General features: G+C 32.5%; 1 protein-coding gene across 3 annotated transcripts in view; it reads right to left on the bottom strand.

The window, feature by feature from the left end:
- The window catches only part of LOC127169804 (nephrocystin-4), a 229,647-nt gene that overhangs the window by 8,290 nt on the left and 196,388 nt on the right, over window positions 1-24,969 (bottom strand). For all 3 annotated transcript variants that reach the window (XM_051117429.1, XM_051117427.1, XM_051117428.1), the window contains 9 exons: window positions 23,154-23,285; window positions 19,563-19,777; window positions 17,412-17,638; window positions 11,146-11,335; window positions 9,355-9,438; window positions 5,655-5,814; window positions 5,451-5,515; window positions 4,022-4,107; window positions 1,188-1,359 (listed from right to left, as the gene is read on the bottom strand). In XM_051117429.1, the coding sequence (XP_050973386.1) occupies window positions 1,188-1,359; window positions 4,022-4,107; window positions 5,451-5,515; window positions 5,655-5,814; window positions 9,355-9,438; window positions 11,146-11,335; window positions 17,412-17,638; window positions 19,563-19,777; window positions 23,154-23,285 (1,331 nt within the window). The remainder of the gene's footprint in view (window positions 1-1,187; window positions 1,360-4,021; window positions 4,108-5,450; window positions 5,516-5,654; window positions 5,815-9,354; window positions 9,439-11,145; window positions 11,336-17,411; window positions 17,639-19,562; window positions 19,778-23,153; window positions 23,286-24,969) is intronic.

Genomic DNA, 24,969 nt, shown 5'->3' with positions numbered 1-24,969 from the left:
TATCTTGCAATTGTGACAATTTCTCGCAATTGTGAGTTCATATGTCACAGTTCTGACTTTATAGTTATTCATGTACGTTATTAAGTCAGAATTGTGATATAAACTCAATTCTGAGAGCATATCACAATTTTTCCCTCAAAATTGGACTTTATAACTCGCAATTGAGAGTTTATATCTCATAATTCTGAGAAAAAAGTTAGAATTGCAAGATAGAAACTTGCAGTTGCGAGACAAAAAGTCAGAACTGTGAGTTTGTATCATGCAATTCTGAAAAAAAAGTAATTGCGAGTTTTTATCTTGCAATTTTGACTTTATTTCTCGCAATTGTGAGTTTATATCACGCAGTTGTAAAAAAAGTCAGAATTGTAAGATTATATCTCGCAATTCTGACGTTATAACTCACAACTGCGAGTTTATATCTCACAGTTCTGAGAAAAAATTCAGAATTGCGAGAAAAAAAGGCCAGAATTGCAAGATATAAACTCCCATTTGTGAGAAAAAAGTCACAATTGCGAGTTTTTGTCTAACAATTCTGACTTATTTCTTACAATTGTGAGTTTATATCACGCAATTCCGCTATAAAAGTCAGAACTATGAGTACTACTATATACTACTATTTTTTTAATTATTATTTATGTATTTATTTTTGTATGCTTCCATATCAGATACAGGCTTGGATTGGTAAAAACAAAAAACAAAATTAATATTAAAGAAATATTATTTAAACATCTAACTTATTTAAACTTTACTAATTATACATATATTTACGGATTTAATGTGCAAATACATTTATTTTTTCATTTTTAATTTGATATATTTTTAATTTAGAGCTTTATTAATTAGTTAACAGTTTTATCATTTAATTTAGAGCTTTATTAAGTAGTTAACAATTAGTTAATTTAGAGCTTTATTAAATAGTTACGTCTAGAGTGGTTTTTTCACAAAAATGTGAAATGTTAGGTGTGATTAACTGCGGAAAATCACAGAAATGTATGCAATTAACTAGTTAAACTTTTAAATCAAATTCAAAGCCCTCAATTAAAACACAAATTAGAAATAAAATATACATAACCTAGTCGATCTCATTATTTTTCATCCCATTACAGGAAAAAAGGCCACCATCATAATCCCCCATCAGAGCTCTCTACCCCCATCAGTGTGTTTTCCTTTGACCCCGCAACGTGTACCTGAAGCTCGAGGGGATGCGACGTGTAACACTTGACCCTGCGAATGGCTTGTGTGCCGTGCAGAACCAGCGAATGCCAGCTCAGAGTGCCACACACACAGCTCAGGTCCATCCTTTGCAGGTAATGCACGTATACCTGCCAGATCTGCGCAGGGGAGGCCAGCCAAGGGTCACTGCCATAGAGAGATTGACACAGAGCCACAGACACACAAAAGACACTTTATCACTTTTCTCTTCATATACACTGACACAATAGCAGGACGGACCTGACAGGCCGCACTTCCCCTGAGAGAGAGACACACGTATCGCAAATCTTCAAAAGAGAGACGTTCAGAAAGACCCAAATGTCACCGTTTTTAAATGCATCCATTCACCTTTTTTTTTAAGAGCATCTCACGTGCCAGCGGGCACTCGTGTCCCCGCAGGAGGTTTGCAGATGTTGATGTCATTCTGCCTGCCGGGGTTTCTACGGTTGGACTGTATTAAAAATGAAGGACTTTGTGCGTGAGCTCTTCACCCTGCCTGAGGGGCTCGAGCTCAAGGGACAAAATTTGAAGAACGTTTGTACCGTCCTTGGTTGCTGAGCTGTCCTTAACAGCAGCTGTTGTTGGGGATAAAAAAACAAACCCTACAGCTGATTGATCTCCTGGTTATTATAATTGCTCAAAAACTCAGTTTTGATGGGTTACCGTGCGTCTGATGAGCTTGTCTGTTGTTCAATCATTTTAAACCATTAAGTCCATTATGAGCTCGCTAATTAGAATGGATACCAATGCATTTGTTCCGCTGACAAGTTACATTTTCATTTTTGTAAGATTAAAAGGAAAAAAGAAGAAAGCAAAGGAATTTTAATGTTGACGTTTTTGATGTTAAAAAGCTTTAAATCAATGCTAAAGTTATTGCTCAAAAAGTCTATATACAACAGCACTCCCTAAAATTGTTGGAGTTTCTATCTCACAATTCTGAGAAAAAAAGCCAAAACTGTGAGATCACCTCTCACAATTCTAACATTATAACTCACAATTGCGAGTTTATATCTCAGTTCTGACTTTATAACATGGAAGTTATTAATGTGAGTTATTTAGTCAGAATTGTGAGATACAAACTCGCAATTCTGAGAACATATCACCCTTTTTTCCTTTAAAATTGGACTTTATTACTTTATATCTCACAATTCTGATAAAAAAGTTAGAATTGCAAGATATAAACTTGCATCTGCGAGACAAAAAGTCAGAATTGCGAGTTTGTATCATGCAATTCTGAGAAAAAAGTAATTGCGAGTTTTTGTCTTGCAATTCTGCTCTCAAGTAGCCCATGAGAATTCCTTGTATTAGTAAAATTAATGCTATTCAGTAATGAATACATGATTTATTTAGTGATTAAATTGAAAAAGAAAATTGAATATAAATAACACATGAAAAAAAGGAAAAATATAAAGATCATAGCTTGTTATGGAAGTATACATTAAAAAAAAGTAATTGTTTAAGAAAAATATGCAATATATATTTTGGGTTTATAGGTTATTTTATTTAAAAAAAAAATTGTTTGAGGATCTCAACCAGCCAAACAGAGCAACCAATGACATGAGTTTGGGGACGTGGGTTTATGTTTGGTGACCAATGGCAGATGGGTGTTCAGAATATATTATAACATATTATATTGTTATAATAAATAGTATAATAGATTACATATATAAAAACATGGTTTCCCAAACTTAGGTCTGTAAAAACCTTGAAGTTTTGTGAGGAAACTGAATGGATTAAAGAAAAGCTAACCATTAATTAAGTATTTAAAGATTAAAAACGATCAAAATAAACACTAACTTAAAAATATGAAATATTTTGTTTGTTTACCTGCAAAAAATAACTTGTGAAAATGCAAATAGGTCACATGGGTTCAACTGAAAAAACTAAGTTTGGGAATCCATGAAATAAAATATTATATAAATAATAATATGTGACCCTGGACCACACAACCAGTGTTAAATAGCAGGGGTATATTTGTAGCAATAGCTAAAAATACATTGTGTAAGTCAAAATTATAGATTTTTCTTTTATGGCAAAAATCATTAGGATATTAAGTAAAGATCATGTTCCATGAAGATATTTTGTAAATTTCCTACTGTAAATATATTAAAACTTAATTTTTGATTAGTAATACGCATTGCTCAAAATGTAATTTAGACAACTTTAAAGGCGATTTTCTCAATATCTGGATTTTTTTGCACCCTCAGATTCCAGATTTTCAAATAGTTGTGTCTCGGTCAAATATTGTCCTATCAAACCATACATCAATGGGAAGCTTATTTATTCAGCTTTCAGATGATGTATAACTCACATATGGCATTTAGGATAACAGTAGAGTATAAGCATAATGCAGGTGAACTGTCTGCCTTTAATTAATATGTGTTGCTTTACGTTTGCTGTCACTGTCACTGGTTCCAGTCCCAGAGAGAGATGTGTGATGTGCAGGTTCTAAAATTGTGTTTTTATTCATGTTCACTGATTATGAACTCAGAGATGTTGCAGATTTTGATGAATAAATGAATATTATGATCTGATGCAATCAGACAGTAAATGAGACATCCTGATTAAGCAAATGTCATTAATCACACATGAAGGGATTAATCAGGGACCGGCTTTCACACACACACAGACACACACACGCGCGCACACAGATAAACACAGAAGTTCACACACGCACACACCTCACTGTGCATCTGGAGGAGTGAAAATTAACAGCTTCTCACTTTAAAAAAAAAAAAAAAAAAAAACGACAAAGTAAACTTTTACACCCACACGCACATAAAGGAGAAGGTGAAGAAGGTGTTCTTACGTGAAAATGGTAATGAAGAATTTCCTAATCTGTGGACTTGGGCTACCGGGTACTTTCAGGAAAACGTCTTGTGGTTCTCCTGGAGTCTAAAGTTTCAAAATACAAGAAAATTAATTATAAAATAACATTTAATCATTAATTAAAATATTAATAAATCTTAATTAAAAATAATAGTAAATACTTGCATAAAAAAACATATACATTTTTTTTATGAAAACATACCAACAAACAAAAAAAAAAAAAATCAGAAAAATAAATAAAATATGAAACATAATAAAAACATATTAAGCACAAAATAACATTATTGAAAAATTATTTTATAAAATATTAACAAATACCTGCATGACAAATTATTATAAAAAATAACATTTCATGAAAATATAAAAAACGTTTTTTATGAAAAATATATATGAAAAAAAAATCTAATATGAAAAATACTCACACAAAAATAAATTTATAAAAATATTTAAAAACTCTTTTAAGAAAATATGTAAGTAAAATATGAAACATCATAAAAAAATGTAAGCATAAAAACAAATAAATATTTAATAAAAATAATACTTTAAATAACACTTGCATAAAAAAATATAAGAAAATACTAATTTATGAAAATGCACAAATAAAATTACGAAAAATAAATAAAAAGCAAACAAAATTATATAAAAAAATGTAATATTTAAAAATTATAAAAAAATAAATACATATGGAAAGATTATGAAAAACAAAACATAATAAAACATTAAACATGTAAAACAAAATAAAAACATAAATAAATATTTGACAAAATAATAATAATCACTTGCATGAAAAATAAATATAAAATATATTGTATGAAAAATAAATAAGATCTGAAACAAAATAGAAACATTTTAAACAAAAACTAAATTATTTAAAAAAATGAAAAGAAGTTAAAATTAATTAATTAACAAAACTTTAATGTTTAATCATTGATAAATATCTAATTAATTTTACTGGTTACTAATGGAAAAAAGTTTAATAGTTGAAAAATAAAATAATAAAATGTATGAAAAATAATAATAAAAAATATAGAAAAGTATAGGAAAAATAATGAAAAATTGAAATTAAAATTATATATAAAAGTATATATATAAAAATATTGAATAACTGATTAACTTTCTTTCACTGATGAAAAAAGCTAAAAATGGAATATTAGCCTAGTGATAGCCTTTTATGAAAAATAAATATAAAATAATCTGTAATAAAAATTTTAAGAATAACTACATATAAAAATAATGCTTTATTAAAAACAATCGTGCATGAAAAATGAATACAAAAAGAAGTGTTAAACAAATAAGTACGCAAGCCTTGACGTCACAATGAGTCAGCACAAAGCCGCAGACACTAATTAATAACTCATCATCATTCTGATTGGCTGGCCGCTATTAAAAGTGGCTCCTGATTGGCTCACCAGGTTGGTGGTGTGGCAGATGACATTGGGGTCGCTGCAGCGCACATGGAGGGTGGCAGAACCATCTGTGAGCAAGTACAAAAGGAGACAGAGCACAAATGGGGTCTTTAGTTCAGGACTAATAGCAGACACTGAAGCATGTTTGTGTGTGTGTGTTTATGTATGTGCGTCCGCAGCGGCGGAGATGTTTGTAATGAGCAGCACCTGCTGTGTCGTCCCAGGCAGCAGGCAGGCGAATGGCCTTCTTTAGGAAGGTGAGTTCAGGCTGGTAGAAACGGAAGGTCTGGTCCACCACATGTGGCGTCGGTTCAACATCCACCTGGCAGATCGCCAGAGGCTTTCTGTCTTCCCCGCGGAACAGCACCTGTGAGACGAGCACATCAGTCGCAACCTACACAAATTTTGAAAGGCCTTCCTGCTAAATGCTAACAGGAGAACTAAATCAATCGACTTAACTAAAAAAACAAAGAAATGTTTTGGGTTCACAACAAGTTAAACTGACAGATATTGACCACATTATGAAGGACCAAACCTGCAGAAAAAAATAATAATAATAAATAAATAAATACATTTATTCATTTATTGCTTTTTACTTTTCTTTGTGTATATAAAAAATAAACACATGCAAATAAATACATTTAAAAATAAATGAATGAATAAATGAACAAATTGAATAAATATATAGACAAATAAATAAATAATTGTAATAAAAAAGAAAATAAATAAAGAAATAAATTACTTGATAAGAACACGTATAGTTCATTTGTAGTAAATTTAATCCTGAATTTATTTTTGTATTACCTTTTTACTATATGTATTATTTTCTGTATTTATTTTTTCATTTATTTTTTATTCTTTTGAACTTTTTTTACTTATTTTTTTCATGCATTCATTTATATATTTATTTTTTATTTATTTCTTTTTACTTTTCTTTAAATGCTATAAATAAATAAATAAATAAATAAATGCTAATAAATGTTTAAAAATGAATGAATAAATTAAATATATAGATAAATAAATAAATTAAAAATAAATAATTGTAATAAAAGGAAACTAAATAAAAAAATAAATGACAAATATAGTTCATTTGTAGTAAATTTAATCCTGAATTTATTGTTTATTATCTTTTTACTTTATGTACTATTTTCTCTTTATTTTTCTTTTCTTTTTTTTTTTTTTTTTACTTTTTTTACTTATTTATTTTTATTCGTTTATTTATTTTTACTTTTCCTTATGTATATTTAAAAAACTGCAAACAAATAAATGTAAAAATAAATGAATAAATTAAATACATATATAGATAAATAAATAATTGTAATTAAAAGAAAAATAAATAAATGACTTGAAAACAAATATAGTTAATTTGTATTAAATTTAATCCTGAATATATTTTTACCTTTTTCCTTTATGTATTATTTTCTGTATTTATTTGTCATCAATTTTATTTTAATCTGTTTTATGTATTTATTTATTTTTATTCACGCATATATTTGTTTTTGTTTTTTAATTCCCATATGTATTTATTTCCAGATTTATTCCTTCCTTGTGTATATTAAAAACTAAATAAATGCACGAATAAATACAATACATGTGAAAATAAATACAAAAATAATACATAAAGGAAAAAATAAATTCAAATAAAAATTAACTATATTTGTTTTATCAAGTCATTTATTTCTTTATTTATTTTCCTATAATTTCATTTTAGCAGATTGGGCCCTCCATTCTGCATCAGCAATATGCTGTCAATTACCACAATTACTGTACACTGTGTGTACAGCAGTGCTATTTTAGCATATGTTACAGTTTTTATTCATATTTTTATTTAGATTTGATTTGATATGTTCTGCTTTCATGTTAATTTTAATTAAAGTTTTAAATAAAAGTTAATTAAAGTCATTTTTGTTTTTATTGTTTTAAAATATGTCTTAGTAGTATTATTAATATTTCAGTTTTAGTTTTAATTATTTTAGTACATCAAGTTAAACTAAATGAACATGAGAAATGTTGCCTTGGAAACTAGCTGAAATAAAATACATTTTCAGATTTTATTTGAGCTAACATTTACTGTTAAGTAACAATGTTTTTAGTTTTGGTTAACTGTAATAACCCTAGCGTAGAGTATTGCACTTACAATGGATGTCTATGGGGCAATGTATCCTAGAGGGTTTAAAAGCAAAAACGTGAATCTTATATTGTTTTATGAATTCTTTTTGTCACAAAAATGTGACTTATTTGTCTTGTTGGTTATATTTTCAAACTCTTTCTTAAAGGGTCATGAAACCCCCCTTGTTTCAGCACTGGTTAGTTCTCACCATAGTTTTGAAAAATGCTGTAAAAGTGGGCGTGGTGCCCTGCGGAGCGGAGGGTTCAGACAGTTTCATTTCGCTCCCATTGAGTTAACAACACAAATAAATGCACAGGCATTTGCACTCTGCATCGAAAACATATATATGGACGTGCTGTTGCACCTCTATTAACTTTTAAGGCTTATTTTGTGGCATTTATAATCCTTTTGATGGGTTGCGTTAAGGAGTTGTAAAAACCGCTATTACACTCACCTTATGCATGAATCGCGTTTCTGCCGAACTCTACTACAAAAACAAACAGTCTCCTTCGATCCATTACCGTTTCTCTCAGTTATTGTACGCAATCTCACACTCTGAAGCGTCTGTCATAGCAAATCAACTCGCGGTGTCGTGAATAATTAGGCGAAGCGTCTTCTCATAGGATAAGAACACGCAGCCTCATGAATAATTACGAGACACCGACGTGTCATCGATGTACTATAGTCCATTGCCACGTCACAAACTGTGACGTCAGCACAATGTAGATTTTAAACCCGGAAGATGAAAACAGAGCAAAAAAGCTCAAAATTAACCAGTTTTCTCCAACAATTAAAATTAATGGATGCTGACATTGTCATATATGTTGTGCAACACAAACACCTCTGCTCAAATCTTAGAAAAAATAGTCTGGGGTTTCATGAACCTTTAACATCGTTTGTCCTATTGCGAAGCCTTGCCCCATTGACTTCCATTGTAAATGCATTACTGTAAACATATTTTTGCTTTTTTAAAGAGATGAACAAAACTTAGAACTCACAACATTCTTTGTAGTTCAGCACCAAACTAGCAAAAAACACTTATGAACCAGTATGGAGGTCTAAGCTGCTCTTTTCAGCAGAGGTGGTCGATGTCTACCACTAAATGACAAGCCTATCTGAAATCATTCCACAGTGAATGAACAGCGCTGACAGTATGTAGTGCGAGATGAAGTACCGTGAGTCATCTGCAGTCTGAGTGCATAACCTCTCCCGCGTGAGATACAGTCGAGCTGGCTGTCGGATTCACAGCCCAAGACAACCCATTGACACTCCTCTGGAGGTGATGTCAGTTTGTGCACAGCAATGCTTGACCCCAACTGACCTAAATATGATATGGGAGTCCTGTGTGTGTGTGTGTGTGTCAGCAGTACTGCGAGGCATCAGTCTCTCTTGGCTACATATGGCAGGAACAGCCCAAAGGCACAATGAAGCACAATGCCATAGAGCAGCACATCACCCCACCACCCCACACAGACTTGCTTTACAGCTTAATCATCTGAGTAACACGTACAAACATAAAAGTTGTAAATAAGCTCAGAATGTTTTGATTTTATATTTTATGAGTATATAATATGGATCAACGACGTGATGCTAATGCAAAAGCATGTGACTTGTTTGGTTCTTGTAAGCGTGCTTCAGTTTCATTCAGTTTTACTGTTGTGGACCAAGTCTGGATTGTCTGAAGCACTGCAGGAGTGCCGGCTCACTTCTCTGACTGCACAACTACTAATCAGGCTGTATAGAAAGAGTCTGAGTTCCCGTGTGTGCTCAGCAGTAGAGTAAGTGCTAAGCTCTTACCTTGATGGATTTGGCATGAATTGTATTGGACAGATGTTTCTGAGCCATCTGTGGACTTCTTGAAGCCTTTAAGCTTTTTGTATCCTGCAATATGACGGGAGAGTCATCAGAAACAGCGCAGCATTCAGCGAGAGAACAATCGCATTGAAATAATGTCATTAAGGGATGGGGAAACATTGTTTGGACAGGTCTGTTCAGACCGTCTAGATGAGGCTGGTTTTAATCCATTTCATTATTGCTGATGCTCTGAGTCATTTTAACCTCCCTCCTTCACTTGTGGGTGCCTCTGTAATACTACAGACTATAAACAAACCCAAATCCAATTAAACCGGAAACATGCGAACTAATCCAAGTCTCATCAGTGCGAAAGGGAAATGAGGAAACAAATGCAGTTTCTCAGCGATGACACATCGTTCATGGTTGAATTACACTACAACGCAATACACAAAAACAATTAAATAGTCCACAATTTTTCCAGATGATATTGTTTCAGCATTAGCAGTTTAGTGGACAGTTCAGTTGGGATTTACTTGAGTCTGAATAGTGGCCTGTCTGGACTTTTTACACTTATGGGGTGAAAACACATACCTACATATATAAATAACAAAACACAAACAAAAAACACAAACAAAGAAAACAAAACAAACAATTATTAGTGGTAGTATTACGGTTGTGAAAAGTATATTTAAAAATGAATCAAAATAAAGAAAAAAATATATTTCTTAGTAGTATCACTAAAACTTTGGGGTGAAAATGACATAAAAAAAAAACAAAAAAAAAACAAAAATGAACAGTTTTAACAAAAAAAAAAAAAAAAAAAAAAAAAAAAAAAATGTAGTATTAGTAGCATTATTACAAAAACTGAAAAATGCATTTAAAAGCCCCAAAACAAAACAAAATATATGAAACAAAGCAAAATGAAACTAAACAAAATGAAACTAAATGAAATGAAACATACAAAAATAATAATAATATGAGACAAATGTCATAAAGTCTTCTTCAAAGACTCTTGGGGAAAAAAATGTATATATAAAAAAAAATTAAAAATACATTTAAAACCCCAAAACAAAACAAAAAACAAAATATCGAAAAACATGAAACAAAGCCAAACGAAACAACATTAAACTAAACTAAATGAAACATAAAACAAAATAAAAAATAAACCAAACAAATTAAATGAGACAAATGTGACAGTAAATACTTTCAAATTGTTAAAAAACAAACAAACAAACAAACAAACAAAAAACAGACAAATGCTGTCCCTTTGAACTTTTTTCTTCCTCAAAGACTCTTGGGGAAAAAAATGTAAAAAAAAAAAAAAAACAAAAAAAAAAACATTTAAAACAAAACAAAACAAAACCAAAACCAAAACCAACATTAAACTAAACTAAATGAAGCATAAAACAAAACAAAAAAATAAAACAACATTAAACTAAACAAACCAAAAAATAAACAAGACTTTCAAATTGTTACGATAAAAATAAAATCAGATAAATGCTGTCCTTTTAAACTTTTTTCTTCATCAAAGACTCTTGGGGAAAAAATGTATTAGTACTATTCTCACTAAAACTGAAAAATGCATTTAAACAAAACAAAACAAAACGAAACAACATTGAACAAAACGAAATGAAACAAAAAAACAAAACAAAAAGAAATAACAATTATTAGTATCACAAAAACTTTAGGGTACAAAGTACATTTAAAAACACAGAACAAAACTTAAAACAATATAGCATTTAAAAGTATTATTAAGTACTTTTAAAAACCACAACTCTGAATATATGTCTTTACCTGAATAGGAAAGGTGTGACCACAGATGAAGGTCTGGTACTTGAAGGGGACATGGACACTTTCTTTAGGCCGCAAGTAAACCTGTGGAGTCAGTGTGCTCTCCTTTAGGTGAAACATCTCCTCCTCTAGAGGAGTCAGAGTCTTCGTCAACTCCTTGAAATATCTCCACTCCTCACTTTTCACGATTACACTGAGGGATAAAAAGAGAAAAAGATGAAAAACAGCACAGAAAGAGAGACAGAGAGGAGAAGAAAAGAACAGCTTGAGGACTTTCTTTGCCTTGCCAGCAGTATTTTATTGGCAATGAAAAAGAGTATTTGAGTATGCATGATACAGTCAAACATAAGCCCTCACAGAACTGAAACTCCTGGGAGGGTACGGTTTAAAGATAACACACACTGGGTGTGAAATATTACTTTCTGTTTCATAGAGACAAATTTCATGCACAAATATATGAAGGAAAAGGGCATTTGAAACATCAAAGGCACTACCTCCGGGCCCGAGAAGGGATCATTCACCATAAATGAAAAAAATAAGAAAAAGAACGAATTTAGAGGTGTAAAAACTCTTTTGTACTGTATACACTACAGGAGATGTGAAACCAAGTCTTGGAAAATTCAATCACATTCTCTCTTTAATAACAGACAGCCAGGCAGGTGGCATAAATGTATACTTATGTGAACAAAAGCAAAGCCCATTTTCCTTTCTTTCATATAGAAGCCTATATGCAAAGAGCTCTTTTAAAATGGTAAAGCAAAATAGAGGAAAAAGAGGCAATAATGAGAGAAAAGTAAATTGTAATTTTATCAGGCCTAAACAGGAAATACGACCTGGCATAATATCTCTTCACAGTAAGTCTAGCCGTAAAACAAAGGTAGATGCAGACAAACATGTCTTCTGGTGAGGGTGACTTGCTACATTTTTAGTTTATACTACTTAAATGTTTGTTTAATGTTAGTTTGTACTACTTCAAAGTGAAGTGATTACAGAATGCATTGAGCTTAAAGAAATAATTCATCCAAAAGTGATATTTACTCACCCTCAAGTTTCTTTCTTATGTTGAACACAAAAGAAGAATTCTGAAGAATCAAACAGTTATTGGTCCCCTCTGGCTTCCATAGAAGGAACGAACTATACTATGGAAATCAATTTTGGAACTGTTTGGAACAACATGAGGAAATTACAAAAAAAAAAAAAAAAAAAAATAAGTAAACTACTCCTTTAAATTGTAGTTGCTCCACCTACATACTCTGATCCATCCAGAAGCTTTGGCTTTTGGAACATTTTTGTTGTTGGACAAAATATACATTTTACATCAAAAGTTTATGTACACCTTGCAGACTCTGCAAAATGTTCATTATTTTACCAAAATATAAGGGATCATATAAAATACATGTTATATTTTACTTAATACGGATCTGAATAAGACATCTCAGCTGAGTTTTTTACGAGTCCCTTGTTTGCTCTGAACAGTTAAACTGTCTGCTGTTCTTCAGAAACATACTTCAGGTGCCACAAATTTTTGGTTTTTACAGCATTTTTGTGTATTTGAAACCTTTCCAACAATAAATGTATGATTTTGAGATCCATCTTTTCACACTGAGGAAAACGGAGGGACTCATATGCAACTACTGCAGAAGGTTCAATCGCTCACTGATGCCCCAGAAGGAAAAACGATGCATAAAGTATAGAGTCAGGGGTGTAAACTTTTGAATGGAATGAAAAAGTGTACATTTTTCTTATTTTGATTAAATATCATATTTTTTTCATTTAGTACTGCCCTTCAGAAGCCACAGAAAATACTTGCATGTTCTCCAGAATACAAAATAAGTTAAACTTACCTTGATCTTCAAATTAAAAAAAGTTTTCACTCCCCAGCTCTTAATGCATCAGTTTCCTTCTTTCTTTCTTTAATAGTTGCATAGAAGTCTTTCAGTTCAAAAGATGGATCTCAAAAAATCCTACAGTCATTGTTGGAAAGAAATCTGTGGGACCTGAAGTATTTTTTCTGAAGAACAGTGGGCAGTTTCACTGTTCAAGACAAACAAGGGACTCATGAACAACTATCATTAAAAAAACAAACAAAAACAACAACAACAACAACACAGTATTACGAATCAAGTAAACTTTGATAATGTAAACTTTTGAACAGGATCATTTTTATAAATTAAACTGTTATTTTCTCTTGTGGACTACAGTAGACAACATCTGAAGTGGATCAAAAAAAGTTAATCAAAGTTGTCCTAAGACAAGAATGGGTATTGTTTTGGTTTTAGGACAACTTTGATGAAAGGTTTTGATCCACTTTAAATGTTGACTACTGTATATGTAAACGTCTTTTATGTGAAAAATCTTATTCAGATCAGTACTAAATAAAAAAAAATAACATGCTTTTTTTATGATCCCTCTTATTTTGGTAAAATAATTAACATTTTGGAGATCCTGGAAGGTGTATGTAAACTTTTGACTTCAATTGTTTATGAACCAACATGCCAAATTATGTCATGCATGTAAAAATGATCAAAATTAAACTGCATACAACTGCTTAAAAGTTTAGCAGTTGGTAAATTTTTTTATATTTTTGAATTAAGATCTCTTTTGCTCACGAACCATGGTGAAAAAAACAGCATATGCTGGTAGGTATGTTTTGATGCTGGTTTAAGGCGGTCCTTTGCTGGTTTATGCTGGTCCTTAGCTGGTCATGTTGTTGGTGAAGGACCAGCATAAACCAGCTAAGAACCAGCAGAAACCAGCAATGGACCAGCTTAAACCAGCATTAAAACATACCTAACCAGCATCCCAGCATCAAAACATACCTACCAGAATACGTTGGTTTTTTCACCGGGGAATGGAAGCATTAAAAAACAGAAATCTTTTGTAACAATATAAAAGTCTTTACTGTCACTTTAGAACAATTTAATGCATCCTTGATGAATAAAAGTACTTATTTCTTCAATAAAAAAGAAAACATTTGAATGTATAGTCTACAAAATCCAATTTTTATTGATGCCTTGACAATGCAGCACAATCACACCAAGTACCCTCAATCTTCAAGAGAGATAAAAAGAGCGGATAATAAAATTCAACTGAAATATAACTAAAAAACTGCTTCAGAGGACTGAAAACAAATTATGAGCTGTGAGACCTGACCTGTGAGGATAAAATGTATTAGCCAGAAAGAATGGAGCAGCTCAGCTGAAATCTGGCGTATTCACTAACCTGCCGCTCCGTTGGTTCAGCTTGTCCATATATAATGTGCAAGTACAGGTGAGAAACAATCTCTTCCGTAAAAGTGAAAGAGAGAGGTGACTTTATAAGGTTGGCTTTGTGGCATACATCAGCAATACAAACACAGGCCTGACATATCCTTTGCAATGGAAGAGAGCGCATCAATTCAACACAAACATACAAATGCAAACTCCAGATCTCAGGTATTTGTTTCCCTGGCAGAGCTCTGTGCATACAAGAGTGCTTTGGACTGACTCACAGGGTTCACGCACAGACAAACACATCGCTCCTGGGCGAGCAGTTACCTCCATGACACATCACAAAGTGCTTCGGTTTTATGCCACAACACAATGCAAGTTGGCAAGACGTTTGCCAGGCAAACATACTTTACAGAGAGAGGCGGCGGAGAATATTTATCTTGTCCTAAAGCACGGTGTGTGTGCGTGGAGTTTAGGCTACTAATGTCTTTCCTAATTAAACGCTGAGAGATGCAGGGGTGTTAATGCTGTAATTTATTCCACCTCGTCCTCCTAACTTCTCTCTCTCTCACTTTCTTGGCTTGTGTTCATCATGATGAAGTATGCAGACTCAGTCTGTGGCCTGCAGAAAACTAATATTTTGTGTGGTATAACCCTGGATTGTGCATCTAGAGCTTCACGCAGGAAACCTGGACGGGGGGAAGATATTTTACATCACGCTGCAATTAAAAAAAGCTTGAATGGGGGGAATTGATTATTTATTCAGTGTTATTTTCCTACCCCCTGGGAAGCTCTTGGCCTCGCTAACGCCCCGCTGAGGAAAACTCATTCATTCAGATGTTCATTTCAGACAAGGCTGTTCACACGTGAACGAAACATTGATCTACGCATATTTTTTTACAGGGCTGTAATGCTAGAGGCAAAGGCTTTATTTGATCTTTGAATGGACACAGTGCCTGCTGAGCATGATTAAAGTATAGGCTTACTACTGTATGTATATATTAACATTAAGGCGGTTTTCTTAGGGCATTTGCATACTGTACTGGGAATGTATTAAAGCATACTATAGTGTCTATCTGAGAAATTACATCACTCTCACAGGATTCTTCATAACAGTGTTGTTCTGATAGAAATTACCAACTGTATTAACTGTATTATTAGTGTATTAACAAGTAAGAGACAAAAGGCCAAACATTTCAGTTCGGCATTCAACTTTTTTATGTTACTACTTAATGCTCAGACAATATGTAAAAGCAACATTTCCATAATGTTTAAAAATGAAAATCTAGAAAGATCCCATAAACAAAACAAAACAATACAAAAGCTCAGAGAATATTTAAAAGCAATGTTTCCATAATTAAAAAAAAAAAAAAAAAAAACCTGGAAAGATTGCATAATCAAAACAAAACAAATGCTCAGAGAATTTTAATTTAAAAGCAACATTCCAATAATGTATAATAATGAAAAAACTGGAAAGATTGCATAACCATACCAAGCCAAACAACACCAAACCTAACAAAAAACAAAACAAAAGCTCAGATGCTCAGAGATATTTAAAAGCAATGTTCCCATATTGTTTAAAAATTAAAATATGCACATAATCAAAAATATGTACAAAACATAATCAAATAAAAAAACAAAACAATACAAAACACAACAAAACACACAAATGCTCAGAGAATATTTAAAACCGACGTTTTATGATGTTTAAAAATTACAAACTGGAAAGATTGCACAAACCAAACCAAAAAAAAACAAAACAAAACACAAATGCTCAGAGAATATTTAAAACCAACGTTTCATAACGTTTAAAAATTAATAAATAGAACGATTGCAAAAAAAAAAAAAAAAAAAAAAAAAAAAAAAAAAAAACCTAAAAACAAAACAAAACAAAAAAAAAAATGCTCAGAGAATATTTAAAAGCAACATTCTCATAATTAATTAATTGATGTTTAAAAATTTAAATCTTGAAAGACTGCATAATTATTATTATTATTATTTTATTTTTCTGGTTACACGATCATCAAATTTGTTTCCATTATTTATTTAGTTTATACAATTAACAAAAAACAAAACAAAACACAAACGTTCAGAGAATATTTAAAACCAATGTTTCATACTGTTTAAAAATGAAAAACTGGAAAGATCGCATAATGAAACCAAATCAAATCAAAACCAACGTTTCATAACGGTTAAAAACGGGAAAGACTGCATAATCAAACCAAAGCAAACCAAAACAAAACAAAAAATAAACAAATGCTCAGAGAATATTTAAAAGCAACGTTCCCGTAATGTTTAAAAATTAAAATCTGGAAAAAATGCATAATTATTGTTATTTATTTATTTATTTTTTTTTTTGGTTATGTGATTATTAATTTTTCCATTATTTATTTCTTTTATGTACACAATTAATTTTTATGGCCAGTGTTATTTTGTATTCCATTGACTTTCATTGAATGGACAAAAAATATTAGTCAAAATACCTTCTTCTATGTTCCAAATAAAAAAGAACGAGCATGCAGATTTGGAAAGACATAAGGCAGAGTGTAAATTATAATTTAATAAGAATTACCAATTTTGTGTGAAGCATCCATTTAAGCTGCATGGTATGGTGATGTGTGCACAGCACTATTTTATTTCAACACAAAAAAAGCAACTGGAAAACAAGGCAAGATATTACTGTTTTCAAGCAGCATCTAGATGCTCATTTCCCTTAAGGTGAACTTTAAGAGTGACCTGTTTTTGACACTGGATTTAGCACAATATCTGGATTTGAGCACTACATTGATAATGGAACCAGTCTGAAAGTAAAGTTCTGCCAGATTGTTGCTCTAACAGGTCTAAAAAAAAAAAAGCCAGTCAATGTTCTTACAGCACATGTAGGAATACTGATGATAATCAAAATATGACATTATGTGGCTCACATTGCCTTTAGGCTTGTGAGAAGAGAGATGTCAGTGTGTCAAGGTGTTATGTCAATGTTCATATTTGATCAAAAGTAGTACTTGAAAAGTTTGACAACCTCTGATGCATTGCACTCAAAGACATGATATATCTCACCTGAGCTCTGGGTCATCACATTCAATGGTGACTGTCTGAGGAACGTTGAATGGATTCTTGAGCACGAATTCGAAGAACTCTGCCGTTCCGAGCGTGGCATAGAGAGTGTGTTTGGTAGTGATGGCCTGAGAGAGCATGTTGGTGATCTCCTGTGTTTTACAGCGCTCACGATAGGCCTCAATCACACGCAGGTCACGTGAATGCTGCACACGCTCTGCCCGATGCCTCTGAAAGAAAGTATCCAAAGAAATTCACATGTTGAAACTGCATCAGAAAGTAATAAAACTGATGTGCCTGAAGCTAGGCAAGACCGTGCCAGGCAGCCGAGTGAAAGAAAGAGAGAATTTAGGTTTGATTTCATCATTCTCACAGAGTGGGAGGAACTGGTGAATAATGCAGCTCAGTTTTAGCTATATCCACTTTAGAGCTAAAATGAAGCTCATGCTTTGAAAGGAACACAATAGACCACCCAAAAAGTTAAATTTTCATCATTTTTACTGTACTTCGAAACCCATATGACTAGTGTTGCACGATATACCTATATATACCTAGATATAGCGTATAATAAATGAACTCTTTATCAAATCTAATTTTCCTTTATAAAAAAAAAATAGACATGCTTTTGATTATTAAAATGTAATGAAACGATTAAAATGGAATGCAGAAAATTAATGGAAAACACAGATTCACAAAAACAAAATTGAATTTGAGGAGAATAATAAAACATTTCATAGGGCCTTAAAAACAACTTTTAATAAATTACTGTTAAATTGTGCAAGTTTCATGATTTCAAGTAATTAGACATGCTTTTAACCAGTAAATTAATGTCTAGAAAAATAAAAATGCATTTATTTCATTTGTGTCTTTGTTTTATTGTAGTTGTCCTTTAGTTTGTTACTTGCATCTAGGTTCTAATTATTAATAACAAAGATAAAATAACAAAAAATGACAATATCATGATATAAATTGTTATTGTGAGATAAAATTACTGTCATGAAATAAGACTTGACTTTATCATTTTAGCTAACTTAAAGTCCTCGCAGTCAAATTTTGTATACCCTAAAACTGATCTTTGATCATCAAAATGACATATTTAAATGTTTTTTCTTGTGAAAAATTTTTTCTCATGTCTTGAAACAGCTTGACTGTAACTGTACCCCCCTTGCCTCATTTACTATACAGACATCTATGAATATGCAAATTAGCCCCGCCCCCACACAGTCACACCAGCCAGAGCCGCCTGATCCACTAACTGAACTGTAGTAAACTGTAGTAAATAACATCATATTTAGCCCCTGGAATGCGAATTTACCAGGGGACCCCCAACAAAAAATGTGTATTTTGTCATGTCAATCAACTATCGTGGGAGCGGCCTCTGTGGGTGTGACGCCACAACGACAGGCATCTGAGAATGGCTCGATTTGAAAAAGGGAATATTTTTACAGATTAATTAAAAACCACTGCATGGATTTTTATCATTATAGGGTAGATTCGCACATACACTGCCAACACACATTAATGTTCAAACAACATGTAAAAGTGAACTTAGCATCCGACCCCTTTAAAATATAGCAAAAATCTCTACATACCTGTAGGCCCAGTAGTTGCTCACCATTTTTTTGTCATAGTATCGGTTCAGTAGTAGTATCGTGATATTTTAGTCACTTATAATCAAAGTCAAAATTTTGGTATAGTGACAACACCACATATGACCGACTTTCTTTCATAAAAGTTTAATTTTACCCAGATAATGAAAGTGAATAAGAACTGCAAGCTTAAAAAATACAAAAAGCACAGTAAAATATCACAAAAGTGTCTCATATGATCCGTGTGCTATATTTCAAGCCATCTGAAGTTACATGATAGCTTTGTGAGAGGAACTCATGAAAGTAAAAACTGAAATACCTGCCCTAGTTCCTCCTGGCACGTTCAAGAGATTTCCAATTTGAACCTTCGTTCATGAAAGAAGAAAGCCAAATGGGTTTGAAATGACATGAGAGTGAATAAATAATCGATTTTTGTCTGAACTATCACTTCACTATCGACTTGTCAGGATCACACGGAGCACAGCGGTAGAGAACGTCAATCAGCTCACGCTGAGACGGACAGCTTTTCGATCGTGCTCACTTGAAATCTGTCCTTCTTTCTCACCGTGACGTTTGAGCTGTCCTGAAAAGGGGGCGTGGCCTTGTGCTCCTCATGTTGACGGACAGCTGCCATTCTGTCAATCTTCCTCTGGCGTACTTCTTTCGCTTCGGCCTGCTGATGCAGTGCGGCTCCGCCTACTTCCCTCATGGTGCTTTGAAGCAGTCTGGCCAGCTCGCTGTCGATTTCTGGCAATCGGCGGGCTCGTCTGGCATTGCTTGCTGCAACACACACATATACAAGCGCATAAACAACATCTTTCGCCCCTACGAGACACACATGCTCTCTTTCCTCACTTCCTCGGGGGCCACTTTTCAACCTCCATTTGGCCTCAAATCTATCTTCGTCTTTTCCAGTTATCCCTCCCACCCAATGAGCCCGCTTTCAAATATACCTGCTCTGAGATTCACGCTTCAATGCGATTCAACATCACAACTAACATAATCCTGTGATTTAACGCCAATGAAGACAGAACGACAGAGGATCAAAAGACGCAGGATCAAAAAGAGCTTGCCAATGTTTTTCCTAAACCTAAATTCCCACTGTAGTCCTTTCTACAGAGAGAGAGAGAGAGAGAGAGAGGGAGGAAGATCTACATTGCATTAGAGACAATAGGGGCTCTCTGTGATGAATAAGAGTATGTTGAAGCACTTTCTTTATCTCCATCTCATCAGGCTGACATACATACACCCCTCCTGTAACTGCCCACTCATGGCCCAAAGACATGTGGAAGCCACTGTGTTATTTTTCACTGGCTGCGTCTCAGCTATCTTTGCAGGACGTGACATTATGTAGCACTGATGTCTGCCACGCTCGCAAGCTGCCTGCTCTTCAGTGTACAGATAAACCAGAATGGATAATGTTACACATACACTCACACACATTTCAAGCAGAAGCACTACAGCCTGAAACATGCTCTACATTCAACAGGCTTTGCTTCAGAATGCAGATTTATGTGTGACATTAAATGAACACTGTCCTTACAATCAAACTTCTTATTAATACATTTTATATAAACAAATATGTGACCCTGGACCACAAAACCAGTCTTAAGTCGCGGGGGTATATTTGTAGCAATAACCAAAAATACATTGCATGGGTCAAAATTATTGATTTTTCTTTTATGCCGAAAATCATTAAGAAATAAAGTAAAGATCATGTTTCATGAAGATATTTTGTAAAATTCTTAATGTAAATATATCAAAACTTAATTTTTGATCAGTAATATGCATTAGTAAGAGCTTCATTTGGACAACTTTAAAGGTGATTTTCTCAATATTTAGATTTTTTTGCACCCTCAGATTCCATATATTCAAACAGTTGTATCTCAGCCAAATATTGTCCTATCCTAACAAACTATACATCAATGGAAAGCTGATGATGTATAAAGCTCAATTTCAGAAAATTGACCATTATGACTGATTTTGTGGTCCAGGGTCACATATTATATATTTATATTATATATAAATGTTATAAAAGTTATATAGCATTTTTAAAGATCGTATAATTATATAAAGTTGCAATTAATGAAATTAATAAATATATTTGTCTAAAACTGTTAATATTAAAAAAAAAAAAAAAAAAATATATATATATATATATATATATATAAAGTATACATACACATACACACACGCTTTTATTTATTTATTTATCCAAACATTTAAATATTAAAATACTATATATCCACACACAAAGTTGCAGTGAATGAAATAATGAAATGAAATAAATTAATAAATGTATTTATGTAAACACACACACACACACACACACAATAAATATAATCGTTATAAAAGTTATACAACTATTTGTTTAATTCCTAAAAAATGTATCATTACATAAAGCTGCAATAAAAAATATTTATTTAAAAAGTTCATATTTAAACTACTATATTGTATATAATTGTTATAAAAGTTATACAACTGTTCTTAAAAATTGTATAATTAGATAAATATTAAAATACTATGTATACACATACACACACACAAAGTTGCAGTTAATGAAATAAATTAAAATGTGTGTGTGTGTGTGTGTGTGTATATATATATATATACATATATAACTTAAAATATTTATTTGTCAAAAAGTACTATTAAAATTCTATATACACAAACACATAAATATTATATATTTATTTATAATATATATGTACATTTTATAAAAGTTATATTTTCTAAAATTCTATAATTATAAAAAATTGCAATTAATGAAATAAATTGATAAATCAATTTATCTATTTTTATATAAAAAATACTATACACACAAACAAATACATACTATTTATTTATATTATATATAATTGTTATAAAAGTTATACAACTTCTTTTAAATTTATATAATTATATAATTTGCAATTAATGAAATAAGTTTATATAAATAAATTTATCTAAAAATTGTATAAAAAATCTATCTATCTATCTATCTATCTATCTATCTACACACACACACACACACACACACACATGTCTGGTTTATTATCCTTGTGGGGACTCTCCATAGGTGCAATGGTTTTTATAGTGTCCACACTGTATTTTCTATCCCCTTACCCTAACCCTACCCCTACCCCTAAACCTAACCCTTACAGAAAACTTTCTGCATTTTTACTTTCTCAAAAAAACTCATTCTGTATGATTTATAAGCTTTTGTACCCAACTTTTGGGCCTCAAGCCAGTCCCCACAATGTCAAAAATTTCAGGTTTTACTATCCTTGTGGGGACATTTGGTCCCCACAATGTACCAAAAACAAGTACACACACACACACACACACACACAAATATATACTACACATTTCTTTACAGTATACTATATGTATGATTATATAGTTTATCCAAAAAAGATCAGTTTTTTGGGTCAAGACCCAACAGTGTAGAATCACTGCTAACTAATTGTATGCAAATGCTTCAAGCTATGCAAGTTTGATTTCACACATCGCTGCGTTTTAAAAAGTGCCAGAATGCGATTCATAATACAATGCAAATACATGGTGCATTCTCAGCACTGCTGCAAAGGATGCTAAAACAGGTATCGTGTAATGTCAGATTTACTACTGTCATGGCAGAAAAAGAGTTTTGACAAATCTCGTGGAGCAGGATAGTTAAATTTAGTAAAAAATATATTCAGTGTAATGGCAGGATATTTGAAGATCTATCAGGGTTTTTTTCCCACCACAGTAGTGCAAGATCACACATTAAGTATGTAAAACAACATCACGCAGCATCATGTTTTAAGGCCTAAAGATTAATTTCTTACACAACAAGGTAATAAAAAGGCTAATATTGTCTTCCGAGAAGACTTTTGCATACATTTCTATATGTCATAATACTGTGATCCTCTGTTGATCAGAATTAAAAAGACTAATCTTAGCAACCCTGTCATAAGAATGAAGCGATAATAAAAGAGAGTGAGAGAGGAGATAAATAAAAATGGCCACTACAACAATGATAAGAGAATTCTCTGCCAAACTCTCTTCTGGAATTATCAGCAAATCCCACATGATGTACTTTTAGAAATTCTCCAGAGCTCCAGAACTGCAGAGCTCTTGAGTTCTGGGGATATGAAGTCAAGCTTTGGTGCTTTAGAGAGATGATGTGCTATACCGTTAAGCTGAAGGACCGTTAAAGCAGGGACACTTCCTCCTGCAAAACCCTGAGGGGCATCTCTGGGCTGGACCACATGGGAAAGCGATGGAGGAAGAGCCAAAGAACTCTGGGAATTCGTCACACTGCCACCTGTTGGGAAGAAGAGTCCAAGAAATTGAATCAAGCTCAGTCCAAATCAGTTTAGTTTAGTTAATTTTGGCTCAAATTCATGTCAAAGTAAACATAGAGCTTTCCAGAAAATATATATTTATTATATTTATGATTATATTAATCTAAAACAATTCCCGTTCATAAAATGTTCAATTCTGTAGTCTGCTTTGTTTTAAGTCTCCAGATGCATTGAGGTGATCCTTAAGTCTGATCACCGCTGGCTTTCACCTTCTTACTTTCTCCAATCACAGTATGAGAAACAGATGTAAAGCAAAGCATTGCTCAAAGAACGACAGCCAAAGTGTCAGATTTACCATTAGAGACGTGTTTATTCTACCTGCAACTGGGCTGTTTTGCTCGTTTCACACAGAGCGACCGGCGCTGCCGTTATTCAGTTGAACTGATGATGACCGTCACAGCGCGACAAAGAAAGATGCATTGATTGGTGCCTTGCAATGAGAAATGTTCTGTGGTCGAAAAGGACAGGCTGGAATGTTAAACAGGCAGAAATGGAAGAATAGGCGGAGGAGTAAAAGAAGAAAACTACAAAAACAATACTTATGCAAAAAAACTGAAATGTTAGTGCAGGTGAATTCTCCTTGGCCAATGACCCTTATCTTACTTGTTCTCTATCTCTCAACTGTGATTGCTGTGCATTGAGAGGCAGTAAATTGTCTAAACTGCCGTATAAGTGCTTTGCTCCCATGGGTTTCACAACAAGCATCAACCGCCCTAAACATTCAGTGGGCTTTACCTGTGATTACTGACAGGTGAGAGCTGTAATTACAAGTCTGAGACACAGGTCAGCCACAGAACGGGTGATTGAAGGTGGGAGTGTGTGTGTGTGTTTCAGGGCGCTGCCTGTGATTGATTGAAACTCCAATGAAAACAGTAATAGAGGGATACAGAAGTCAGACGTCTACACATTAAACACACTTCTTTTGTCAATTAGAAAACAACCAGAGACAAATGTTTCCACTCGGCATTCAACTGAAAAGCATTTAAGATCATTATAGTGTTTTGAAATGGTGATTAAATGATCAAACCAAGGAATGATGTATTTGATCCCAGGCAGTGATAATTAATTATTTATCATTAAAAAGACTTTGTGTATATAATTTAGAGAGATAATTGTATAACATTTCATGCCAAGAACAGGATAAAAAATAAAATGAAATACCACAAAATATACATTAAATTATTATTTTGCCATGAAATGCTTACATAAAGACAAAACATAAAAAAATATTTTATTTACACTGCGGTTCAAAAGTTTAGAATCAGTAAGATTTTTTATGTTTTTGAAGAAGTTTTTATGCTTATCATGGCTACATTCATTTGATCAAATAATACAGAAAAAAATTTAATGTGAAATATTATTTCTTTTCTATTTTAGTATACATTAAAATCTAATTTATACCTGCGAACAAAGCTGAATTTTCAGCACGTTACTCCAAAATTTAGTGTCACATGATTCTTCATAAATCATTCTAATATGCTGATTTATTATCTGCTTATTACATATATATATATATATATATATATATATAGGAACCTGTGATATTTTCTTTCAGGATTCTTTGATAAATAAAAAGTTAAAAACAGCCTTTATTTAAAATCTAATTTTTTTTTGTAACAATACACACTACCACTCAAAAGTTTG

This window comes from Labeo rohita, chromosome 8 (genome assembly GCF_022985175.1).
Source record: "Labeo rohita strain BAU-BD-2019 chromosome 8, IGBB_LRoh.1.0, whole genome shotgun sequence".
Classification (NCBI taxonomy): Eukaryota; Metazoa; Chordata; class Actinopteri; order Cypriniformes; family Cyprinidae; genus Labeo; species Labeo rohita.
The sequence above is the reverse complement of the archived record's forward strand: the minus strand, read 5'-3'. Positions and strand labels throughout refer to the sequence as shown.